Below are 26,534 nucleotides of genomic sequence, written 5' to 3'. Positions count from 1 at the left end.
GCACAGATCTCCGTAGCGAAAATCTCACGCAAGCGCTCTCGGCAGAAAATCTCACGCAAGCGCTGTTGGCATAAACGCACTATCCAGTAACCTTTAAACTATGAAGCTGCCAAATCTACCAAATAACACGTAAAAATACACAGCCTATATAAAGTAGAAATAATGTATGTACAGTGTAGTATCACTTACAGGAATTGGGAAGACATCGAGCACACTGATGATGGTGTGTTAGACTGAGTCGTCGCAGGCTGGGTGGTGCGGTGGCCCCCACCCTCCGGGCCGCCGACTGATACATTGCCGCGAAGCACGCAGGGGTAGCCAAGAGGCACACAGCACATCTTTAAGAAAAAAGCCGAAATAAGCATGCTAATTAATTAGGTGCTGCCCGACACGTAAATGTCGGCGCAGATCACAGGCGATTGCCGATTGCATTGGCACTGATCTGGGCCGAGATTTACGTATCGGGCGGCACCTAATTAATTAGCATGTTTATTTCGGCTTTTTTCTTAAAGATGTGCTATGTGCCTTCCGGCTACCGTTGCATTCTCCGCGAATCGGTATCTGTCCGTGGCCTGGGGGTTGGGGTGGTGGGACACTGGGGTGTCATCTCATCGCCTATTTCCATTAGAGCAGGCAGCTCATCTTCTTCTATCTCTGCCCATCTCGATGTCGAAGGTCGAGGTTCGTCGTCTGCTGTGGCTGATGTGGAAGGCTTACTTGACTGCTGAGCCTCGCGCATTTTTCTATCACACAGTTCTTTGTAAGGACTCAAACCATCCTGCAAATATCTCCTAAACCGATGTACCCTTTCAAAATTAAAGTCGTACTTTATCATTACTAATTCAGTTTCGATTGTTATCCTTCTTTCTTCCAATTGCATCAGCTCTTCATCTGTTAGTTCTTGATCATGGGATGCCAAAACCTCTTCAACATCATGTTCATCACCTTCCACAAGCCAAACTCATGTTGTCCTTACTTCGTTCACCATGATCAAAACGCTTAATTATGTCTAGTTTAACTGTAAGTGTAACACCCTTATGAGCTCTCTCAGGCTTTTCCAATACCATAGAACTCATCTTGCAAACGGCTGCTCACAGGCTTGTGTTAAAGCAAAGCAGTTCCCAATCTGGGAGAGAGCGGCTGCTCGGGGCGCGCTCTGCCTTTTATCGCGCGCTGAATTTTTTTTCGTAACGGTGAAAACACCTTCTGAAAGCAAAAATGGTACTAATGTAGGTCTTTTGTAACAGTGAGGTTTCGTAAAGCAAACGTTTGAAAAGCGGGGGGCACCTGTATTCCTTTTGAGTTTATTAACAAATCCATATTGGTATGTCAGTATAATTTTTGATTTTTGCATTGCTATTTCAGATGCAGATTTTGTTTGTGAGAGGACACTGAAGTACTTCATGGGAATAGCAGGGAGACGGTGGGTTGTCAGTTATCAGTGTAAGTACAGATTACTCAAGTATGGTATTGGAAACTGATATATTAACCACATGAAGATGGTAATTAATCTGGGGAAAAAAAAGACTACTGGCTGAACCACTGAGAAATTAACTTCTCAGCAGGGAATGCATGTACAGAAAAGAGAACTTGTATCCATGCAATATCTTTCACGCCCTCTGCGCCACTAATAAAGTACTCCATCATACATGGAGAAAAGGCCTACAAATTACGACAAGGTAGATGCTCCCATTACTTGTTGGTCTTTGGTTGACCATTTTTACTGGTAGCAATTATTGCATTCAATTCTTCATTGCCTTTTTGAGAGTGGATGAAGCCTTGTGTTAAGCTTCCATCTAAAAGACATCATCCCCTAACAGTATAGCCCATCTGTGGTGCTGCGCTTGATAATGGACTCACTCTCCAGAGCTTGATATTGCAACAGTGGTGAATCTGAAATTTAAAACTGTTGGAAGATGAGCATTATGAGATCAACTTTGAAAAACTATGAATGGGTTGGAAACTGAAAATCATTAGATACCTGGCATGGCAGGGGGACCTTATCTAATACTGTATAATGCTTGGGGGAAAAATAATTGCATTAATTTACTTGCAGGGATCATTGAATGTTTTAGAGAAGGCTCAATGATTGATGAGGTAAGTACTTTTTAAACATACTCTGTTCAGTTTGCAATTTGGTGTGAATATTATAATACTTGCCAAGCAAAAATTAATGCACTAAGGTAAATACCTGAATGTTTCAGTTTGTACAGGTGCTGAGACAGATACAGTAGTGTGCAAAAGTCTAGACACCCTAGATTTTTTTAGATAAATTTTGTTTCAGATGTTTATTTTCTGTCTTCTGCATTAGTGTATCAGTGGAAAAGAGCCAAGTTTAGATTTCCAAACATTTTTCTAAAAATTAAATGTTAAAGAAATGTTTGTATTTTGTTATAGAAAAGTAACATTAATAGACCAGAGAGTCAAAGAAAAGTACAGCACAGAAACAGGCTCTTGGGCCCATCTAGTAAGCACTGAACTATTTAAGCTGCCTACTCCCATCAACCTGCATCAAGACCATAGCCCTCCGTACCTCTACGATGCATGTACCTGTCCAAGCTTTTAAATGTTGAAATTGAGCTCACATGCACCATTTGTGCTGGCAGCTCATTCCACACTCCCATCTGAGTCCAGAAGTTTTGTCCCATGTTCCCCTTAAACTTTTCACCTTTCACCCTTGTGGTACTCTCACCCAACCTCAGTGGAAAAAAGCCTGCTTGCATTTACCCAATCCATAGCCTTCATAATTTTGTGTACCTCTCTTCCTTGGAACATAGAAGATTGAGGAGAGATTTGATAAAGTCCTAACCTATCCAATCTTTCCTTGTAACTCAGGTCCTGCAACATGCTTGTAAATTTTCTCTGTACTCTTTCTACCTTATTTACATCTTTCCTGTAGGTAGGTGACCAAAACTGCACACAATACTCCAAATTAAGCTTCACCAACGTCTTATACAATTTCAACATAACATCCCATTTCCTGTACTTTGATTATAGCCAAGGTGCCAAAAGCCTTTTTTATGACCCTATTTACCCGTGACACCACTGTAAATGAATTATGGACCTGTGTTCCTAGATCCCTTCGTTCTCCCACACTCCTCAGTGCTTTACTGTTCACTGTGTAAGACCTACCCTGGTTGGTCCCACTGAAGTGCAACACCTCACACTTTTTTTTGCATTAAATTCCATCTGCCATTTTTCCAGCCAGACTAGATCCCACTGCAAGCTCTAATAGTCATCCTCGCTATCCACTACACAACCCACCCTACCCTCCAAATCTTGGTGTCATCTGCAAATTTGCTGCTTCAATTAATCACATTATCATCCAGATCATTGACATAGATGACAAATAACAATGGACCTACAATAACAATGGACCTACCTGCGGCACTCCACGAGTCACAGTCCTCCATTCAGATAGGCAACCATCCACTTTCTGGGGTCTCCCACATCTTGAAAGCCAAGTGGCTGAACATTCTTGACCAACCTCCCATGCAAGACCTTGTCAAATGCCTTGCTGAGGTCAATGTAGACAACATTCATCAGCTTTCCTGGTAACTTCCTTAAAATACTTTAAGATTGGTTAGACATGACTACCACGTGCAAAACCATGCCAACCGTCCCTAATCAGTCTACGTCTTTCCAAATACTCGTATATCCAGCCCCTTACAATATCTTTCAATAACCTCACTGGAGTATAATTTCCAGGTTTATTTTGAAAGCATTTCTTAAACAGTAGAACAATATTGGCTATGCTTCAATTCTCAGGTACCTCACCTGTCGCTAAGTATTTAAATACCTCTGCTGGGGCCCTGCAGTTTTTGCACTTGCTTCCCACAGGGTCTGAGAGAACACCTTGTCAGGCCTGGGGATTCATCCACCCTAAGTTACCTCAAAATGCCACGTCTGTAATCTGTATAGGGCCCATTAAGTCAATGCTGCTTTGCCTCACTCCTATAGACTCTGTTAGTCTCCTGAGTAAATGCAGATGCAAAAAAATCCATTGAAGATCTCCCCCATCTCTCTTGGCTCCACACATGAATTACCATTCTGATCTTCCAGAGGGACAGTTTTGTCCCTTGCAATCCTTTTGCTCTCAACATATCTGTAGAATCCCTTAGGATTCTCTTTTACTTTGTCTGCTAGAGCAACTTTATGCCTTCTTTTAGCCCTCCTGATTTCTTTGTGTTCTCTTGTGTTTCTTGTGCTCCATAAGTACTTCATCTGTTCCTACCTGCCTATTCCTGCTATGCACCTCCTTTTTCTATTAACCAGGGCCTCAATATCTCTTGAAAACCAAGGTTCCCTGCGCTTGTTTTCTTTACCTTTTATTCTGACAGGCACATACAAGCTTTGACTTCTGAACTTTTAACTTTATAACTTTTGAAGGCCTCCCATTTACCAAGTACACCTTTGCCAGAAAACAACCGGTCCCAATCTGCACTTGCCAGAACCTTTCTCATACCATCAAAATTAGCCTTTCTCCAGTTTAGAATCTCAACCTGCAGATCAGACGTATCTACTTTGAAACTGATGGCATTATGATCACTAGATGCAAAGTGTTCCCCTACACAAACTTCCGTCACCTGCCCTGTCTCATTCCTATTCGCAGATAAAGCTTCACACACTCTCATTGGGGCTTCTATGTACTGATGAAGGAAACTTTCCTGAACATATTTGACAAACTCTATCCCTTCTAATTCTTTTACAGTATGGGATTCCCAGTCAATATGTGAAAAGTTAAAATCACCTACTATAACAACCTTGTGTTTCTTGCAACAGTCTGCAATCAATCTACAAATCTGTTCCTCTAAATCCCGAGGACTATTAGGTGGTCTGTAATATAGACCCATTAATGTGGTCATGCCTTTCTTATTCCTTAGTTCCACCCATAGCACCTCACTAGAGTTCTCCAGTCTGTCCTGATTGAGCCCTGCCATGGCATTAGACCACGACATAGGAACAGAATTAGGCCTTTTGGCCCATGGAGTCTGCTCCACCATTCAATCATAGCTGATCCTTTTTTTTTTCCCTCCTCCTCAACCCCAGTTTCCGGCCTTCTCCCCGTAACCTTTGATGTCATGTCCAATCAAGAATCTATCAATCTCTGCCTTAAATACACCCAACAACCTGGCCTCCACAGCTACCTGTGGTAATAAATTCCACAAATTCATCACCCTCTGGCTAAAGAAATTTCTCCGCATCTGTCTTATGGACACCCCTCTATCCTGAGGCTGTGCCCTCTGTCCTGGACTCCCCCACCATGGGAAACATCCTTTCCACATCTACTCTGTCTAGGCCTTTCAACATTCGAAAGGTTTCAATGAGATCCCCCTCATCCTTCTAAATTCTAGCAAGTACAGACCCAGAGCCATCAGGCATTCCTCATATGATAATCCTTTCACTCCCGGAATCATCCTTGTGAACCTCCTGTGGACCCTCTCCAATGCCAGCACATCTTTTCTTAGATGAGCCTAAAACTGTTCACAATACTCGAGGTGAGGCCTCACCAGTGCCTTATAAAGCCTCCGCATCACATCCTTGCTCTTTTATTCAAGACCTCTTGAAATGAATGCTAACATTGCATTTGCCTTCCTCACCACGGACTCTACCTGCAAGTTAACTTTTAGGGTATTATGCACAAGGACTCCCAGGTCCCTTTGCATCTCAGATTTTTGGATTTTCTCCCTGTTTAGAAAATAGTCTGCACATTTATTTCTGCTACCAAAGTGCATGACCATGCATTTTCCAACATTGTATTTCATTTGCCACATTCTTACCCATTCTCTTAATCTATCTAAATCCTCTGCAGCCTGCCTGTTTCATCAACATTATCTGCCCCTCCACCAATCTTTGTATCACCTGCAAAGTTGGCAACAAAGCCATCTATTCCATCATCTAAATCATTGATATACAGTATAAAAATAAGCTGTCCTGAGCTCTTAACTTGGTAAGCAGCCTCGTGTGGCACCTTGTCAAAGGCCTTTTGAATTCCAAATATACAACATCCACTACATCCCCTTTATCTATCCTATGTGTAATCTCAAGGAATTCAAACAGGTTTGTTAGGCAAGATTTTCCTTAAGGAAACCATGCTGACTTTGCCCTATCTTGTCCTGTGTCACCAAGTACTCCATAACCTCATCCTTCACAATTGACTCTAACATCTTCCCAACCACTGAGGTCAGGCTAACTAATTTCCTTTCTGCTGCCTTCCTCCTTTCTTAAAGAGTAGAATTTGCAATTTTCCAGACCTCTGGCACCATGCCAGAGTCCAATGATTTTTGAAAAATCATTTCTAATGCCTCCAACAATCTCTAATGCTTCCTCTTTCAGAGCCCTAGGGTGCAGTTCATCTGGCCTGGGTGACTTGTGTACCCTTGGGTCTTTCAGCATTTTGAGCACCTTCTCCCTTGTAATAGCAACAGCACTCACTTCTCCCTCGCACTCTACAACATCTGGCACATTGCTAGTGTCTTCCACAGTGAAGACTGATGCAAAATACGCATTTAGTTCATCTGCCATCTCCTTGACACCCATTATTTCAACGGCCTCATTTTCTAGCTGTCCTATATCCACTTTGATATTGTCAGCTATCTTGCTTTCATATTTCATCTTTTCCCACCAAATGATTCTTTTAGTTGCTCTCTGTAGGTTTTTAAAATCTTCCCAATCGTTTAACTTCTCGCTAATTTTTGCTGTTATATGCCCTTTCTTTTGCTTTTGCATAGCTTTGATTTCCCTTGTCAACCACAGTTGTACTATTTTGCCATTTGAGTATTTCTTCACTTTTGGAATAGATCTATCCTCCACCTTCCTCATTTTTTTTCCCCAGAATCTCATGCAACATGCCATCCCCTTCTCGCAATTCCTCCGTCTCCGCCGTATCTGCTCTTAGGATGAGGCTTTTCATTCCAGGACGAGGGAGATGTCCTCCTTTTTTAAAGAAAGGGGCTTCCCTTCCTCCACCATCAACTCTGCTCTCAAATGCATCTCCCCCATTTCACACACACCTGCTCTCACTCCATCTTCCCGCCACCCCACGAGGAATAGGGTTCCCCTGGTCCTCACCTACCACCCCACCAGCCTCCGGGTCCAACATATTCTCCGTAACTTCCGCCACCTCCAACGGGATCCCACCATTAAGCACATCTTTCTCTCCCTCCCCCTCTGCTTTCCTCAGGGATCACTCCCTACGTGACTCCCTTGTCCATTCATCCCCCCCATCCCTCCCCACTGATCTCCCTACTGGCACTTATCCCTGTAAGCGGAACAAGTGCTACACATGCCCTTACACTTCCTCCCTCACCACCATTCAGGGCCCCAGACAGTCCTTCCAGCTGAGGCGACACTTCATCTGTGAGTCAGCTGGGGTGATATACTGCGTCTGGTGCTCCCAATGTGGCCTTCTATATATTGGCGAGACCCGACGCAGACTGGGAGACCATTTTGCTGGACACCTACGCTCTGTCCGCCAGAGAAAGTAGGATCTCCCAGTGGCCACACATTTCAATTCCACATCCCATTCCCATTCTGACATGTTTATCCACGGCCTCCTCTACTGTAAAGATGAAGCCACTCTCAGGTTGGAGGAACAACACCTTATATTCTGTCTGGGTAGCCTCCAACCTGATGGCATGAACATTGACTTCTCTAACTTCCGCTAATGCTCCACCTCCCCCTCGTACCCGATCCGTTATTTTATTTTTATACACACGTTCTTTCTCTCACTCTCCTTTTTCTCCCTCTGTCCCTCTGACTATACCCCTTGCCCATCCTCTGGGTCCCCCCCCCCTTGTCTTTCTCCCCGGGCCTCCTGTCCCATGATCCTCTCATATCCCCTTTTGCCAATCACCTGTCCAGCTCTTGGCTCCATTCCTCCCCCTCCTGTCTTCTCCTATCATTTTGGATCTCCCCCTCCCCCTCTCCCTCTCAAATCTTTTACTAGCTCTTCCTTCAGTTAGTTCTGACGAAGGGTCTCGGCCTGAAACATCGACTATACCTCTTCCTAGAGATGCTGCCTGACCTGCTGCGTTCACCAGCAACTTTGATGTGTGTTGCTTGAATTTCCAGCATCTGCAGAATTCCTGTTGTTACCATCATAACATTGCTCTTTTGACATGCTTTTTCTATTTCCCATTTTAATCTGTGGTCCACATCCCAGTTGCTGTTGCGAGGCTTGCATATAATGGCCATCAGAGTCATTTTACCCTTGCAGTTTCTTAACTCGACCCACTAGGATTCAACATCTTCCGATACTATGTCACATCTTTCTACTGATTTGATGCCATTCTTTACCAGAGCCACACCACCCCCGCTGCCGACCTTCCTATCCCTCCGATACAACATGTAACCTTGGACATTCTGCTCCCAGCTACAACCATCCTTCAGCCATGATTCAGTGATGGCCACAACATCATACCTGACAATCTGTAATGTGTAACAAGATCATCCACCTTATTTCTTATATCTGTGCATTGAAATATAACACTTTGAGTGCTGTATTTGGTACCCTTTTTGATTTTGCATCCCTGATGCACTGATACTCGCCCTGCTGGCTGCAGTTTTGCCTATCATCTGCCTGTCCTTCCTGATGGTCTGACTGCATGCTATCTTTGCTTTTTCTTTTTTAAATCATCCATCCTATCCTGAGTGCCTTCATTCTGGTTCCCATCCCCCTGCCAAATTAGTTCATATCCTCCCCAACAGCTCTAACAAAGCTGCCGGTGAGAATATTGGTTCCCCTTGGGTTCAGCTGCAACCTGTCCCTTTTGTACAGGTCATACCTCCCCAGAGAGATCCTAATAATCCCAATGACATTTTACCTGACTTGTAACACCACCCCTCCTTCTTTAATCCCTCCTGCTCTGTCAGGTCTAAAACAATAGATCCCCAGAATATTGAGTTCCTGCCCCTCCTGCAACCAAGTCTTACTGATGGCTACAATATCATAATTCTAGGCCTTGATCCATGCCCTGAGCTCATCTGCCTTTTCTACAATACTACTTGCATTGAAAATTATCTAGCTCCGGATATGCACCATGCTCAACCTTTTCCTGACTTTGTCTGATGTCTTAACAATATCTTCATCTGGAACCTCTCTGCTATCTGTTCTGGTTTCCATCCCCCTGCAGCTCTAGTTTAAACCCACCCGTGCAGTACTAGCAAACCTTACTGCAAGGATATTAGTCCCCTCCACTTCAGGTGCAAACCATCTCTTTTGTAAGGTCCCACATTTTCTGAAAGAGAGCCCAATGATTCAAAAATCTAACGCCCTCCCTCTACACCAACTCCTTAGCCACACGTTAAACTTTGTATAATCTTCCTACTTCTAGCCTTGCTAGCACATGGCACGGGTAGCAATTGTTCCACTTAACAATGCTGAGGACTTGATCGGAGCTGTCCCAGATCCTGGCTCCTGGGAGGCAAAGTACCATCCGGGAAACCTGTTCTTGTCCACAGAACCTCTCTATTTGTTCTCCTAACTAAAAAAATCCCCTATCCCACAGCTCGTACTCTCCTTCCCCCACCCCACAGTCACCGAGACAGACTCTGTGTCAGACACCTGACTACTGTGGCTTTCCTCTTCTAGTCATTTCTCTCTCTCTTCCTGCACACTCCGCCCCCATTACTGTCCAAAGTGAACTGCCTGTTGCTGAGGGGGAGGCCACAGGGGTACTCTGCACTGGCTGTATAGCCCTTTTTTTTTAAACAAAACTGTAAAAGTTTATTTACATCACTTATACACAAGGTACAGACATTCAATATTTACGAGACAGTATACTCAAATGAAAATATTGTTACTACCGTCTATGAAGCAGTCAATACCCGGGGGTGGGGGGGCCACTCCCAGAAGTCCCCCAGTGTGCCCATCGCGACCGTGTGCTCTCCCTCCAAGGACAGCCGGGCATGAACATATCCTTGGAAAAGGGGCAGGTAATTGGCCTGGGCAGCACACTCCATTTTCCACCATCTTGACCTGTGAATGGCCATCTTCACCAGGCCTAAGACCAAGCCCACCAGGAGCTCCTGCTCACACCCCGTCCCCTTCCAAACTGGGTGCCCATAGATGAGGAGCATGGGACTAAAGTACAGCCAGAACCTCAACAGCAGCTCCTTGAGAAACTCAGAGGGGCTGCAACCTCTCACATTCCATGTACGCATAGTACACTGACTCTTCCCGCCCACAGAATGGTCAGGTGGACAGGGTGTCAGTGAACCTCATCAAGAACCTGTTCTATGGTACTGCCCAATGCAACACCTTCCACCCCAGGTTCCCAAGGTACAGGCGAAGCAACCCTGCATAAAGAGACGTCCGCTGGGGACCTACTCCATTACCAGATGGTAACATGGACCGCTGAGGCAAGTCCGGTCAGCAGATGAAGGCAAGGAAGTGAAAGGTGTGCAGGAGCTGCCCATACAAGAAACGTTTCGGAGAATTACAGAATGGTATGGTGGACATCTCCGTGAGATGGCTCATGTTGTGCAGGACCCTCTTCCACGTGGTGTCCCAAGGCCTAGGTCTGACAAGCACATTGGGTGGTGGTGCAGCCCTCCACTTTCCTACGCCCTCCTGACACCCACCGTAATAGGATTGGGACCAGTCCCCCCAGCAGCTAGCACAATGTCCAACGGTGCTGGAACACCCTACCCGGATGAGGCCAGACCCCATACCCTCCACAGTTCCTGGTAGAAGCAGGGTAGTTCCCTCAGAGCAGCACAGCTGATGCCGTCTGCCAGGACTCGCATGCCTTTCTACAGGCAGCATCCCTGGTGGAGAAGGTGCATCGCCAGCGTGTGCCATCTTGGAGGGTGGTCACAGGACCGGTATCTCTGCAGGGTCCTGAGGCAGAGAGCCGCCAGCTGGGTGTGCACGCACACCAAGGACTGGCTGCCCTCTGTGAATGGAAGACTCAGGACTGTTTAACCTCTTTTCCCTTCCTAACTGTCACCCAGTTTCCTGTGCCCTGCACCTTGGGCGTAACTACCTCTCTATCTGGCCAGTTTGTCATCCTCTCAGTCTCCCGAATGATCTGGAGTTCATCCAGCTCCAGCTCCTTAATGTGGAGTGTTAGAAGCTGCAGCTGGGTGCACTGCTCACAGGTGTAATTGTCAGGGACACTGGATGTCACCCTACTTTCCCACATCCCGCAAGAGCAGCATTCCACTATCCTGCCTGGCATCTCTACCATTCTAAGTGAGCAAATATAAAAAAAGGAAGAACAATAAACTTTGGGGGTGTGGTGGGAAATCTACCTGCAGCTTTTCACTTTCTCTCACTCAAGCCTCCTTGCTAAAGCCTCAAAATCCCCACTCTAGCACTGTGCACTCCAACAATGGCCACTCTGCTTGCCCCTGCCTTATTATAATTTGTTCTTGCTAATCAATCCCAATCACTGAGTACACAAGGCATCAACTCACAGCAGTTTGGTTTTTTGAGCAGTAGCCAATCAGCAAACCTGAGTGAGCTCCACCTTCTACCACTTAACGAGTTACCACTTTTGAAATAAATACATGATATATTTTGTAGGTATATAGCCCAGTGTATGATTAAGCAAGGATAACAAATCAGTGCAAATGATCAATGGTATAATGAGTTGAATGAACCAAACTGATTAACTGAAGCTGAAACAGGTGTAGAAGGAATTAAATTGGACAAAGGACATCCAAAGGTAAGGGTGTGGTAGATGTAACAGTTTAATCTTCAGTTCATCAATTCTTGCACCAGGACAAGAGTGAGCATAGCAACGAGACAACCTGCATCAGCAAGGTCTCTCCCAGGCAGAAATTTCACAGCAGACAGGAATTTCAAGATGTGCTGTCCAAGCTGTTCTGAAGAAGCATGACAAAACTGGCAAGTTTGAGGACCAGAAACGCAGCGGTCGGCCTCAGAAACTGCAGCGGACGAGAGATATATCAGGCTGATGTCCTTTCTAAATCGGAATGAGTCCAGCATTGCTATCAGCTCTGAACTCATAGAAACCACTGGAACCTAAGTACACCGTTCTACAATCTGGAGAACTCTTGTCAGAAGTGGTATTCATGGAAGAGTTGCTACCAAAAAGCTATTCCTCTGAAGTGGAAGCAAAATCAAGAGACTCTCCTACACACAACACCACAAGGACTGGGGTGCTGAACAAAGGAAGCAAGTGCTCTGGACTGATGAGACAAAATTTTTTTTTAGATTATGAGGACACTCAGTCTTCGTTTGTTGTCATTTAGAAATGCATGCATTAAAAAATGATACAATGTTCCTCCAGAATGATATCACAAGAAAACACAGGATAAACCAAGACTAAAACTGACAAAACCTCATAATTATAACATATAGTTACAACAGTGCAAAGCAATACCATAATTTGATAAAGAGCAGACCATGGGCACGGTAAAAAAAAAGTGTCTCAAAGTCCCGATCGACTCATCATCCCACGCAGGCGGCAGAAGGGAGGAACTCTCCCCACTATGAACCTCCAAGTGCCACCAACTCGTCAATGCAGCACCATTGGAAGCACCGGACCGCAGTGGACTCTGAGTCCGTCCGAAAACTTTGAGCCTCCGAGCACCATCCGCTGCCGAGCACTTCAACCCCGCCCCAGCCGCCAAGCAACAGGCAAAGCCGAGGACTCAGGGCCTTCTCCTCCAGAGATTCTGGACCACACAGTAGCAGCAGCAGCAGCGAAGCAGGCATTTCAGAAGTTTCACCAGATGTTCCTCCATGCTCTCACGTCCATCGCCATCGAATCAGGATTGTGTATGGCACCCTACTTGACAAATAACAGACCTCACCACCAGAGTGGCCACTGCGAGCTGTGTCGCGCTGCCATCCTCCCACTGAGAAATTTTTGTATTTTTGGCTCAAACAGGAGGCAGTTTGCCCATAGAAGAGCGGGAGAGCACTACATGGATAATTGTCTGTGGCCAACAGTGAAGCATGGTGGAGGTTCCCTGTTTGTTTGGGGCTAAATTTTTGCAAATGGGGTTGGTAATCTGGTCAGAAAATTATGGAATCCTCAATGCTGAGAAGTTCAAGCAGATTTTCATCCATCACGCAGTGCCATCAGGGAGGCATCTGATTGGTCCCAACGTTCTGCAGCAGGACAATGATTCCAAACACATGGCCAAGGCCAAGGAAATATCTTCAGTGAAAAGAAGAACGAGGAGTTCTGCAACAGATGGTATGGCCTCCACAGAGCTCTGATCAACATCATCGAGGCTGTCTGGGATTACCTGGAGAGACAGAAGCAAGTGGGACAGCCAAAGTTTGCAGAACTGTGGCAAGTTCTCAAAGATGCTTGGAATAACCTACCAGACAATGTTCTTATAAAACTGCATGACAGTATGTCTAAGAGAATGATAGTTTTAAAGTCAAGGGGTGGTCACACCAAATATTGATTTGATTAGTTTTTTTTTTAACTGTTTACTGATCTTAAGAGTAAGTTTCTGGATATTTAGAAACTTTTCATTTTATTATTTTTGATAGCATCTTCACTTTACAGAATTTTTTTACATGTACTTAAGACTTTTGCACAGTACTATATGAAATTAGCAATTTGCTTCACCAGTTTTTATTTGTGGGTTCTGCACATGGCTGGCAAAGCCAGATTTTATTGCCCATCTTAAATGCTGGGCTATTTCAATGCAAACAACAGGAATTCTGCAGATGCTGGAAATTCAAGCAACATACATCAAAGTTGCTGGTGAACGCAGCAGGCCAAGCAGCATCTATAGGAAGAGGCGCAGTCGACGTTTCAGGCCGAGACCCTTCGTCAGGACTAACTGAAGGAAGAGTGAGTAAGGGATTTGAAAGGGGGAGGGGGAGATGCAAAATGATAGGAGAAGACAGGAGGGGGAGGGATAGAGCCAAGAGCTGGACAGGTGATAGGCAAAAGGGGATACAAGAGGATCATGGGACAGGAGGTCCGGGAAGAAAGACAAGGTGGGGGGGGTGACCCAGAGGATGGGCAAGAGGTATATTCAGAGGGACAGAGGGAGAAAAAGGAGAGTGAGAGAAAGAATGTGTGCATAAAAATGAGTAACAGATGGGGTACAAGGGGGAGGTGGGGCCTTAGCGGAAATTAGAGAAGTCAATGTTCATGCCATCAGGTCGGGCTTCATCTTTACAGTAGAGGAGGCCGTGGATAGACATGTCAGAACTCCTGGGCTCCATCTTCCTCTCACCCCAACCCTCCCCTCTCCACTGACACACCCAGCCTCCCCCCTCCCCCCTCTGATCCCAGCTCTCATCCGTGCCGGGTCTTTACCATCCCCTCCGACCTTCAACTGTCGGAGGCAGAACGCTCTGTTCTCAGTAAGGGCCTCACCTTTGTCCCCCTTCGCCCACACCTCAGTGAGTTCCGTGTTCGCCATGATGCGGAACTTTTCTTCCGCCGTCTCCGTCTCCGAGCCTACTTCTTCGGCAAGGACTCTTCCACCCCCACCGATGACCCCTTCTCCCGTCTTCAACCCTCCTCTTCTTCATGGACACCCCGCTCTGGTCTTCTGCCTGCTCTGGATCTCTTTATTGCCAACTGCCGACGGGACATCAACCGTCTCGACTTCACCGCACCTTGTCCCCATTCCAACCTCACTCCTTCGGAACGCTCTGCTCTCCACTCCCTCCGCACTAATCCTAACCTTATTATTAAACCCGCTGATAAGGGGGGTGCTGTTGTAGTCTGGCGTACTGACCTCTACCTTGCCGAGGCACAGCGACAACTCGCAGATACCTCCTCTTATTTACCCCTCGATCGTGACCCCACTAAGGAGCACCAGGCCATTGTCTCCCACACTATCACCGACTTTATCCGCTCAGGGGATCTCCCATCCACTGCTACCAACCTTATAGTTCCCACACCCCTCACTTCCTGTTTCTACCTCCTACCCAAGATCCACAAACCTGCCTGTCCTGGCCGACCTATTGTCTCAGCTTGCTCCTGCCCCACCGAACTCATTTCTGCATACCTCGACACTGTTTTATCACCCCTTGTTCAATCCCTTCCGACCTATGTTCGTGACACTTCTCACGCTCTTAAACTTTTCGATGATTTTAAGTTCCCTGGCCCCCACCGCTTTATTTTCACCATGGATGTCCAGTCCTTATATACTTCCATCCCCCATCAGGAAGGTCTCAAAGCTCTATGCTTCTTTTTGGATTCCAGACCTAATCAGTTCCCCTCTACCACCACTCTGCTCCGTCTAGCGGAATTAGTCCTTACTCTTAATAATTTCTCCTTTTGCTCCTCCCATTTCCTCCAAACTAAAGGTGTAGCTATGAGCACCAGTATGGGTCCTAGCTATGCCTGCCTTTTTGTTGGGTTTGTGGAACAATCTATGTTCCGTGCCTATTCTGGTATCTGTCCCCCACTTTTCCTTCGCTACATCGACGACTGCATTGGCGCTGCTTCCTGCACGCAGGCAGAACTCGTTGACTTTATTAACTTTGCCTCCAACTTTCACCCTGCCCTCAAGTTTACCTGGTCCATTTCCGACACCTCCCTCCCCTTTCTAGATCTTTCTGTCTCTGGAGACAGCTTATCCACTGATGTCTACTATAAGCCTACTGACTCTCACAGCTATCTGGACTATTCCTCTTCTCACCCTGTCTCTTGCAAAAACGCCATCCCCTTCTCGCAATTCCTCCGTCTCCGCCGCATCTGCTCTCAGGATGAGGCTTTTCATTGTAGGACGAGGGAGATGTCTTCATTTTTTAAAGAAAGGGGCTTCCCTTCCTCCACTATCAACTCTGCTCTTAAACGCAGCTCCCCCATTTCATGTACATCTGCTCTCACTCCATCCTCCCACCACCCCACTAGGAATAGGGTTCCCCTGGTCCTCACCTACCACCCCACCAGCCTCCGGGTCCAACATATTATTCAACGTAACTTCCGCCACCTCCAACGGGATCCCACCACTAAGCACATCTTTCCCTCCCCGCCTCTCTCTGCATTCCGCAGGGATCGCTCCCTACACAACTCCCTTGTCCATTCGTCCCCCCCCATCCCTCCCCACTGATCTCCCTCCTGGCACTTATCAGTGTAAGCGGAACAAGTGCTACACATGCCCTTACACTTCCTCCCTTACCACCATTCAGGGCCCCAAACAGTCCTTCCAGGTGAGGCATCACTTCACCTGTGAGTTGACTGGGGTGATATACTGCGTCCGGTGCTCCCGATGTGGCCTTTTATATATTGGTGAGACCCGACGCAGACTGGGAGACCGCTTTGCTGAACATCTACGCTCTGTCCGCCAGAGAGAGCAGGATCTCCCAGTGGCCACACATTTTAATTCCACATCCCATTCCCATTCTGGCATGTCTATCCACGGCCTCCTCTACTGTAAAGATGAAGCCACACTCAGGTTGGAGGAACAACACCTTATATTCCGTCTGGGTAGCCTCCAACCTGATGGCGTGAACATTGACTTCTCTAACTTCCGCTAAGGCCCCACCTCCCCCTCGTACCCCATCTGTTACTCATTTTTATGCACACATTCTTTCTCTCACTCTCCTTTTTCTCCCTCTGTCCCTCTGAATATACCTCTTGCCCATCCTCTGGGTCACCCCCCCCCCTTGTCTTTCTTCCCGGACCTCCTGTCCCATGATCCTCTCGTATCCCCTTTTGCCTATCACCTGTCCAGCTCTTGGCTCTATCCCTCCCCCTCCTGTCTTCTCCTATCATTTTGCATCTCCCCCTCCCCCTCCAGCTTTCAAATCCCTTACTCACTCCTCCTTCAGTTAGTCCTGACGAAGGGTCTCGGCCTGAAACGTCGACTGCGCCTCTTCCTATAGATGCTGCTTGGCCTGCTGCGTTCACCAGCAACTTTGATGTATGGGGCTATTTCAATGGACGGTTATGACTCAGCTGTATTAGAGTGACTTGTATGCTAGATTAGATAAATGTGCCAAACAACTTTCCCTGAGGAAAATTGGTAAACTAGATGTAATTTTAGAACAATGCATTGTAGTAGCCAAATCTGCCACCAGCTTCAAAGAGATGTATTTAGCGGAAGTAAGACTATGTCACTTAATCTAGCCCAGGCCTTGTATTAGTCCAGAATCTACCCTCCGAAACATTTAGCTGATGTTTTCAAGAATCTTGTTGTAGACCACTTTCCAGTTCTGTGGAGCCATTTTCATGAAATTTGCCTTTACCTTCTGTGAGCCAACAGCCTTTGAAGGCCTGAGGAAAAGGTCTCAAACTCAACTCTAAGTTCATAGCCCACTGGGTAGCAGTGATCTGTCCTTCTATACATTTGAAACTTTAACCACCCACAAAGGGCAATGTTGTACAGTTTGTGACAGGTCATTAGAATATCACAATATTGCAGATGTTGAGTGCATCATCTCTTGCTTCATTGAACTTGTCAGTAGTGACCTGGAGTTTGACCTCCAAATGCTGCTTTACGTATGTGTTGTCTGTGTGAAACTGGGTTGAACTGAATTCGGAGTATTTGATGCAGGTTAAATGGTTCCCTATTGGCCTTGTAGATTAATTCCATTACAATGGAGAAACTTGCTGTTGCATTGTGATAAGAGAGTATATCACTTTGTATTTTTACACAAAGTATATTATTATATATATTGCTTTGTCATTTTGTACATCTTGATGTTCCTTTTTGATGTTTCCATTCAATTTGCATAACTCCATTTGCTTTGCATGACTGTGAACTAAGGAAAACTTTATTTAATACTTGCACAGAGTAGGTTCCTTTTTATGATCATCTACTTAAATGCTATCTGAACATCTGTCTTCTCTTCTAGACACAAAATCAATAGATTGCAGTGATAAATTACCCATCCAGTGCATTTGAAATATTATATAATAAAACCTACTTAATTTCTTTTTATTAAGCTAAGGTTTGTGAACAAGTTGAGCATAAGCTAACAGGATGATAGAATCTGAAAGGCTACAATTGCAGTGGGGAGAAACAAGCCAACTGAAGTGGATCACTAACTTAGGCATACATTTATTGTTCACCCACCATCAGTTCTTCAAAAGCAATAGTTAAAAATATGCAATATCTATTTTTCTGAGCTCAGAACATTCTGACTTGTAAATAAGTCAGTTACATAGCACAAAATCAGGCATTTCAGCCCATCTTTTCCATGCCAACCAAGATACCCACCTGAATTGATCCCTTTTGACTTCTATCATTTTAAATCTTTCCTATCCATTAACATGTCCAAATGTCTTCTAAGTGCTATAATTGTACCTACTTCTACACCGTCTGGCAACTCTGTCCATATACCCACCATCCTTGATGTTTGGAGGGGGAAAACGCTTGCTTCTCTGGTCCGCTTTCAATCTTTCTCATCTCACTTTTAACTCTATGCCCCCTTTTTTTTTTTTAAGACTCCATTACCTTGCGAAAAACCTACTGTAATCCACCTTACCTATGCCCCTCATGATTTGATGAATATCTCAGGACACCATTCTCCCTTCTTCTCTTCTCTCCCCTCCCTCCCCCCCCCCAACTTCCTTTGCTCCAAGGAAAACAACCCTTGCATCTTATAACTCAAGGCTGCCAGTCCCAGAAACACGCTTGTGAATGTCTTATGAACTCTCTAGTTTAATCACGTTGTTTTTATTAGTATGGTGGGTGGTCAGAATGGCACACCGTGTTCCAGATGTCCTATACAGCTGTAACATGGTGTCCCAAGTCTGGTACTCAGTCCTGTCCATTCAAGGTAACAATGCCATATGCCTTCACAAGTTTGTCTACTTGTGTTGCTGCTTTCAGAGAGCTGGGTACCTGTACCCCCTGTTCTACAACACTCCACAGAACCCTGTCACTTTGCAAGTAAATGTTATGTTACTACTGTTTATTTTTCTACTTTCTGATTTCCTTTGGCTATTAGATTCAATCTTGGTCTCAATGGAGCATAAAACCTTTATACTGCTTCAGTGTCCATTCTCCCCTCGGGGCCTCTTACTAAGAGAAAAAAAAACATTGCAATGCTGTGCAGAGCTGGAAACTATTTTCTAAACTACACTACCCACACATTATCTTTAGTATAATTTTGTCTCATACATAGTGTAAAGTTAGTTGTTGGATGTGTGTACTATTCTTGAAAATGGGTGTTAAAATTTGAAATTTTCTTAAATTTTGCAGCTTGAGTTTGAGGTGCAAGGTGATGTAATCAATGGAAGAAATCACAATGGCCCAAGAAAAGCAAGAAAAAGAGTTGATGGAAAAGTAAGATCATTGACTTGTAATACCAGCTGCTCTTTCTCTTTTGTTTTTTCCCCACCTCCATCCTCTTTCAAGGGAACACATTTTTTTTATAACAGGCACGAATTTGCCTTTCCAATTAAAAAAAATATTTGCATTCCCAGGATGACTTGTCTTCGGCTTCTTGTCAATTGATTACTTTAATTTCTACTGATGAAATAGCTGAACAACTAATTGTCATCTGGAATAATATAAACTGTTCTGCTTGCATTGCTGTGAAATGTGTACATAGGGGATTGTAGTTTGGTTGCCATCTTTCAAGTGAGTAAAAGAACTCGGTAGGGAATCCTTGTGAGCCTGATGGACCTTGGACATGTGGCATATGGAAGATCATCTCCAATGCTCCAATATAAGCTTAAAAAGTCAAATGTCATTTTAGTAGTTTAATCAGTGACAAAACGACTTGTTGGCATCTAATTGCTAAAATTCCCTAAAGAGTTTAATTAATGAATAACAATTTTAAATCAGTTTGTGGCTATAAAATGGGTTAAATGGATTACTGAGTTATTAGCAAATAACCAGAGAACTTTATTACAGTTTCTTGATTAAATCGTATGTTGGTATCACTTTTGCAGAGCCATCCTACATTTACTAGATAATTACTATGTCGCTAGATAGCAGGCTGCATGATAAAATGTTAAACCGGTTGATTTAGAAACCAGTCTATTATAAGTGCAGATATCCTCATCATCATGCCCATCATGCTTTCACTTCTAAAAACTTTCTATCATAACTCAAATACCTGTATTTTGCCTGTGCTAAATACCAGCTCCTCGACTTAGCAACAAAAATTCTGTAAGCATTTCACTTCTTGTGCATTACCTTTTCTACCTTTTGCCTTTCAACCTGAGCTTGTATGCCTGTCTCAGAAGAATCAGCTTCCTCAGATCTGTTCAGTTATTCCTTTCATAAATCATGTTGTTAATAGGGAAATTCAACTATTTGATCAGCCGTGATATTCCTTCCAATTCCTAAAACAGCCTGGGAGCATTTTGGGTGTCAGTTCTATAAAATGTCAAATGAAAATACTATATACAAGTATTATTTACCTTTAATATTGAAACACTATTGATTCTGATCAATTATCATTTTTTGGCTAATAATTTGTTTTTAATTATTTCTCAGCTACTGTTAAACGGTTATGAAATTTGCTGCTATGGTTCCTTTACGGAAATGAACAGAGGTAAGAGCTTTCGATAACCCATCAAACTTTTCTGAGAGCAATGTGGGCAAAACCATTTAATTTCAAAATTTGGATTCAAGCAAGTTTTATAGATTATTATAGTTCTCAAGTAAACATTACATCAAATTTATTTATATATAATGTATATTATCCAGTTCTTTTACCCAGAATAACCATAAATTAGCGTTTCACTCCTGGTGTAATAAATATGGACTTAATGGATTTGGGTGCTGGCAGGTGTTCCTTGTGATGATGAATATGTATTTGATCAGTGCAGCAAGATTGGGTTTCTGTTTTTCATTGGTTAATGGCTTTACAAACAGATAAATTGCTGGTACAGTATTGCTGCTTTTGGTTCAGTATAACTAATACATGAACGTAAGAACTCGGAGCAGGAGTTGGCCATCTGGCCCTTCGAGCGTGCTCTGCCATTCATCAAGGTCATGTTTAATCTCCCACCTCAGCTTCATTGCCTTAATATCCAGCAACCTATTGATTTTTTTGATGTTGAATGAACTCGGACTGATCCTCAACTGCTAGGGGAAAAAACTCTGAAGATTCATCATCCTGTGACTGAAGAAATGTCTTCATCTATAGTCTGAGATAATGACGCTGTCCCCCCACCCCCACCCCCTCTCCAGCCCTATGCTCCTCAGCTGAGGAAACAATGTTCCTGCATCCGTTCTGAGCCCTGGAAGCATTTTGAAAGTTTCAATCTGATCACTCATTCTTTTGAAGTCCAAAAAAATTCCTTAGCTTGCTTAGTCTCTCCTCATACAGCAGTATTACAAGCCTAGAAACCAGTATGATGAATATTTCTTGTATGTCCTCTAGGGCAAGATGCCCTTTGTTAAGAAAAACCAAAGCTACACCATGCCCCATGTTATAATTTTGGATTGCAATAAGATGTAATTAATACTTTAAACAAATTGTCTCATAATAAAGTCAAACGTACTATTTGCCTTACAAATTGCTTTCTCCACACTAGCTTTCAGTGACATGGATGCAAGAACACTAAACATCAACATTTCCCAATTTCTTGTAATTTGTAACTACTCTGCTTTTCTATTTTGTGCATTGAAGTAGATAATCTTGCATTTTCCCATATCAAGTAGGTAAAGTGGTCATGCAGTAGCTATTGTCAGGTTAGTAATGCAGAGACCAGAGTCAATTCCCAGCATGGCACGAGTGTAATTTAAAATGTTAATTATCTGAATTTGAGAGGGGTGTTGAGATACAAACTTGTCTTGGTGACAAAGACCTTGAAAATGTTGATTGGGTAAATTTTAAAAAGTGGTTTGCTAGCATTCAGAAGGAAAGGAAAGCTACCATTCTTGCCCAGACTGCCCTGCAGCTGACTCCTGACCCATGTAGTTGACTCTTCCTGTAGATGCTCTTTGATGCCATCACCGCCGGAGAAGCAATAAAATTGAACAAACAAGATGGCCTCAGCCTAGAAACAGAATTTGGATGTAACAAAATAGTTTCCTCCCAAATGATTAGGTGAAGTTCTCCTAAAAACATCTGGGACTGTTCCCTAAATTGAGAGCACAGTCCCATAGACTAACCAAAGAACAGCCTTTTATACTCGTACTGATGAATGAAAATCTTGTAGACAATGTGCCAGACTATCACAATCCTTGAGTGTATCTTGTCCCACCAGCAGGACCAACTAATCTAGGTGGCAACATTGTTTTACACAGGTAGGAGAGAGTAGCCAGTGGGGTCGTCTATGTTGACTCTAGTGCCCATGTATTTTTGTGACATTAGACCAAACACAGGCAAGGAAAACCACCACTGATTACCACTGCTGTTCCTGGTGCTGATGAATCACTGCTGATGGGAGATGATAGATGGAAGTGACAAAGGGTTAAAGAAGATAGAATCTGACGGGAGAGGATGGTAGACTATGAAATAAAAGGAAGGTATTGAGGAGGGGAACTGGAGAGCAATGTGGGGGTTATTTGCATATTTGGAGGATGGGGAGAAGAAAAATGGGGTGATGGGGCCAGTGGGATAAGAGCAAAAGGGGGAGGAAGATCAGGGAGTGGTTACTGGAAAACAGAGAAATCAATGCTCAGAAGTGCATGCTGGGAGCGGCATCAGGCAGAGCTAAGTAAAAATGAGCAGTTTGGTGAACTGCAATGTGGAATGACATAGTTTATGTGCTCCCCAGCATTAGAACCAAGTGATCTCTTAACCAGGGGGTCAGAGCTCTGCATATCTGGCAGAGAATGGTAAGGGTCATTACACAGCTAACAGAAGAAAACTGCAAGACCATTCCCATCCTTAGTAGTGGTGCAACCCACCATGTGAGTTCTGAGGAAAAACCTAAAATATTTACAAATATGTTCAGCCAGAAGAGCCGAATAAATTATCCATCTTGGCTTCCGCTTGAGAGCCTTATCATCACAGAAGTCTGTCTCCAAACAATTTGATTCACACCATGTGATATCAAGATATGACTGAGAGTATTAGATATAGCAAAGACTGTGTCACCAGATAACGGCCCTGCTACAGGACTGAAGACCTCTGCCAAGAACTTGTGGTACTTCAAGCTATGCTGTTCCAGTAAAGTTAAAATGCAGGCATCTACCCAACGTTGTGGAAAATTGCCTAGGTATGTTCTGTTCTCAAAAATGAAACATTAGTACTCTCATTCATTTGCAACGTGATAAAGTTGTTGAATATTCTGTCAAGCAGTGCTTCATTGTCATCAACCTACTCATTTGTGCCTAGTTTGCATTTTGCCAGTACCACACTGCCTTGGCCCCATGTATGGACCAAAGAATTGAGTTTTGGGGGAGTGGTGATTGTGACTGACAAAATATGGCATCAAGTACACTGGTAAAGCTGAAGACAATGGGTATCAAAGGAAAAGTTTCCCATGTTTGGAGTCTTACCTTGTGCAAAAGATGATGATTGTAGTTGGAATTCATTCATCCTTGTCCAAGGAATGATCTTGATTCCTTCCGTCATGAGGTTAAAGGTGGGGGTGTTGCTGTTGACTGGACAATGTTCAATTACATTCACAATTCCTTAGCAAATGAAGTAGCACCCGCCTACATATGTGGTAAGTCTCAGACTGCATTTGGACATGGGAAAAATTGAAACAAGTGCCATGTGTTGACAGTTTCCAGCAGGTAAGCATCTGAACACCTATCCTTGACATTGCATGGCATTATAGCAAAGTCTCCCACTATGAATTTCCAGTTACCAGAAACACGCCCGGATTTCCCATAAATGCCCCATGCAAGGTATGATCTTGTATCTGCCTAAGGTTTTGGGAAGCTGGTATTGTAAGACATTTTTTGTACACTTTGCTAAAGTTTGATATTTCCCAAGGTCTGTACATCCGCATTATAAGTAATTCAGAATGTTAGTAGGCTATTCAGAACTTGTTTGGCCATTGCATTAAATAATGCTTGATATCTTCCCCAACTGCATGTCTTCTTAAAATTTGTGAAGTCAGAGACAAGTTCTACTTTGAAGACTATTACCTTTTTAGAAAGCATTCCTGATTTTCTTCACCCTTGTGCAAATTGAGGTTCTTGATTAACTCCTAAGTTGCTTGACTCTAAAATTAAGACTACAGCTCAGTTCATTTTTCCCCACTGGAAAGTGTTTATGCATGACTTTTGGATATTCATAAAATGTAGTTACTTGGGATAGCTCCTGTGCCTTGCCCTTCAAAATAGTATCAAAAGATCTTATACCTTTTATAGATTTGTGGTCCCAGTTTAACATTTTATTGGAAAGGCGTCACCGCTGATAATGTAGCACACTCTGGTGGTACATTAGAATATCAATTTAGATTTTTTCCATTCAAGTTTCCAGAGAATGACTTGAACTCATTACCTCCTGCAGCTGCTCCAATTCTCAAGTTTTTTTTTAAATCCTGGAGGGTAGGATGTATCGGGTTCAGCACTCTGTCTGCCTGGGGGGAGTTGCAGAATTGGATATTAGAGAAGAAAGGATTGAAGAGCACTCATAGTTGTACATTTGATTTTTGTCCATGGTCATGGAGCCCTTGTAATTATGCAGTATACTGCAGTGGGAGGAACAGTGGCTTGAGCTTATAATTATGTGACCTGCTCTGTGCTAGAAACAGCAAAGAGAAGACTGACTTCATGGCAAGGGAGGAGGAGAGTGAAATTAAAGGATGTGTTCCTGTTCTGTCCACTGCATTGCAGTTTGTAGCAGCTGAGATATGAAGAAACAGTTTCAGTTAATTCAAAAGTGATGCTGATGGTTTAAAAAAACTAGCAATGTCAGTGTTGTAGTGGCAAAGAGAAAAATAAGATGCAATATTTTCTGGTTTGTGTAGGAAAAAAAAATTAGCCATGAGTAGCTTGCCACTTGTTCAAATAAAGACTTTTATCTACCTTATTATACTACTTTCATGATAGCTAAAAGCAGTTTAAAAATTAATCAAAACAGTTGTGCATCTGGCCTTATCGTCACTAAATTCCAACTGCAACCATGGCAACCACAATTACCTTTAAGCACTCTGGAATGTCACTGCAAAATAAATTCACCAGTGCTACGCAGCTGACCTAAACAAAATCACTTCCACAGCCAATAGCTTACTTTCCTACTTGTACTCAAGTGAAATGATACCAATAAATTACTAATTGAAGTTCAAGCTTGGCAAGATTGCCATGCTTTGAAACAGCACAAATTCCATAATGATGCCTGTGTCATTATTCTCTGCTGCAGAAATTGAAACAGCCAAAATGTGAAATGACATGAAGGAGAAGATTGGTAGCTCCAGTTGGCTCCCTGTTTGTAGGGTTGTTCACCGAACCTGGAGGTTAGGTTGCAAACTTTTCGTCACCAGTTGAGATGACATCATCAGTGCGCAATTGAGTGTTGCTTCTGCTGAGTGCTTGCACTTATATTGGTCCAACTTGTTCTGATTGGTTGACTGTCACGCTTGCCCGTAACCCTGGTTATCGGCCATTGTGAGTGTTGGTTTCTCAGGTGTCTGTAGCTCATCCCTTGGCCCAGATCTTGCAGACGCATAGGTTCATAAAATGCGTCTAGTTCAGTATGCTTGTTAATCGTCTTCTGTTGAATGCCAAATCTGGCAGCTGGCAAAGCAAATAACTGCTCCATCGGTTTTGATCTTGGAAATCTTGTTTAAAGAATAAATGCTAGAAACTACACATTAAAAAATGATTTCCCTCTGCTCCCAGATGCAAACAGCTTGCAGCACAGAGGCCATTTAACCTGTCATATCTATGATGATCAGAAAAAGAGCTTACACACTTCAGTTTACCTGAGACGTTTATAAGTGTAACCCTCTCACCGGGGCTTGTACACAAACTGCTTGTTAGCTAACACTGCTAATAGCCATGTGACTCAGTGGTGAGAAGGCCACCTTTCATAAGCAGTATATGTCTAGGGTCAGTATTAATAGGGGTTCAACTAAGTAGAAAAGTGGGAATGTTCCGTGGAGGAACATTGTAGCTAATGCTGTGTAAATACTGTCCTATACACAGTTATCGTTCGCCAGGAACTGACAGATCATACACTGGAATAAAATTGCAAAGAATATTTACCAAATTTTCAACTTTAACAAGTTACAGAAAAATAAAAGGGTCCATTAAGTTAAACCAGTTCAATATGCAACGTTTGGTCTTATTTCTGGAGTAGTCGGCTTTACTTGCATGCTGAACCCACATTCTATGTGAAGGCACCCGCTGCAGTCCAAACTTCCCTCAAAGACCATCTCGAACAAACTGGCTCTCACAAGTATTGGCTTTTCCTCCTAGGAGCCATTCATCTGCACAAAGCATTTCTTACAATGGGGGCATCTTCCCTTATCCCCTGCTCTGCAGTTCCCACGGAAAAAAGACGCTAAACCAGACTACTGTCCTAAAAAAAAATAAATCTGCTCCCACCCAGCACTCTCAGATGTTCCACTGGACAGCAAGTTGTAACATGTAATAAAAGGCAATCCTGATAGGAATGTTGTGTCAGTCAAAGTTGCTCAACATGGCTCCTTATCTTTAGCCAAAGCTAAAACATTATTAGTAACAGGCCACACTGCTTTTGCAGAAAACTGCTAAAATAAAAATGCTTGGCAGTAGAAATCTTGCAGCTAGTATTTTCTCCC

General features: G+C 43.7%; 1 protein-coding gene across 1 annotated transcript in view; it reads left to right on the top strand.

The window, feature by feature from the left end:
• The window catches only part of LOC134340115 (breast cancer type 1 susceptibility protein homolog), a 113,901-nt gene that overhangs the window by 57,406 nt on the left and 29,961 nt on the right, over positions 1 to 26,534 (top strand). The window contains exons 15-18 of the mRNA XM_063036983.1: positions 1,366 to 1,443; positions 2,057 to 2,097; positions 19,111 to 19,194; positions 20,356 to 20,413. Of these exons, the coding sequence (XP_062893053.1) occupies positions 1,366 to 1,443; positions 2,057 to 2,097; positions 19,111 to 19,194; positions 20,356 to 20,413 (261 nt within the window). The remainder of the gene's footprint in view (positions 1 to 1,365; positions 1,444 to 2,056; positions 2,098 to 19,110; positions 19,195 to 20,355; positions 20,414 to 26,534) is intronic.

This window comes from Mobula hypostoma, chromosome X1 (assembly GCF_963921235.1).
Source record: "Mobula hypostoma chromosome X1, sMobHyp1.1, whole genome shotgun sequence".
NCBI classification, from domain to species: domain Eukaryota; kingdom Metazoa; phylum Chordata; class Chondrichthyes; order Myliobatiformes; family Myliobatidae; genus Mobula; species Mobula hypostoma.
This window is presented reverse-complemented; position numbering and strand designations above follow the sequence as displayed.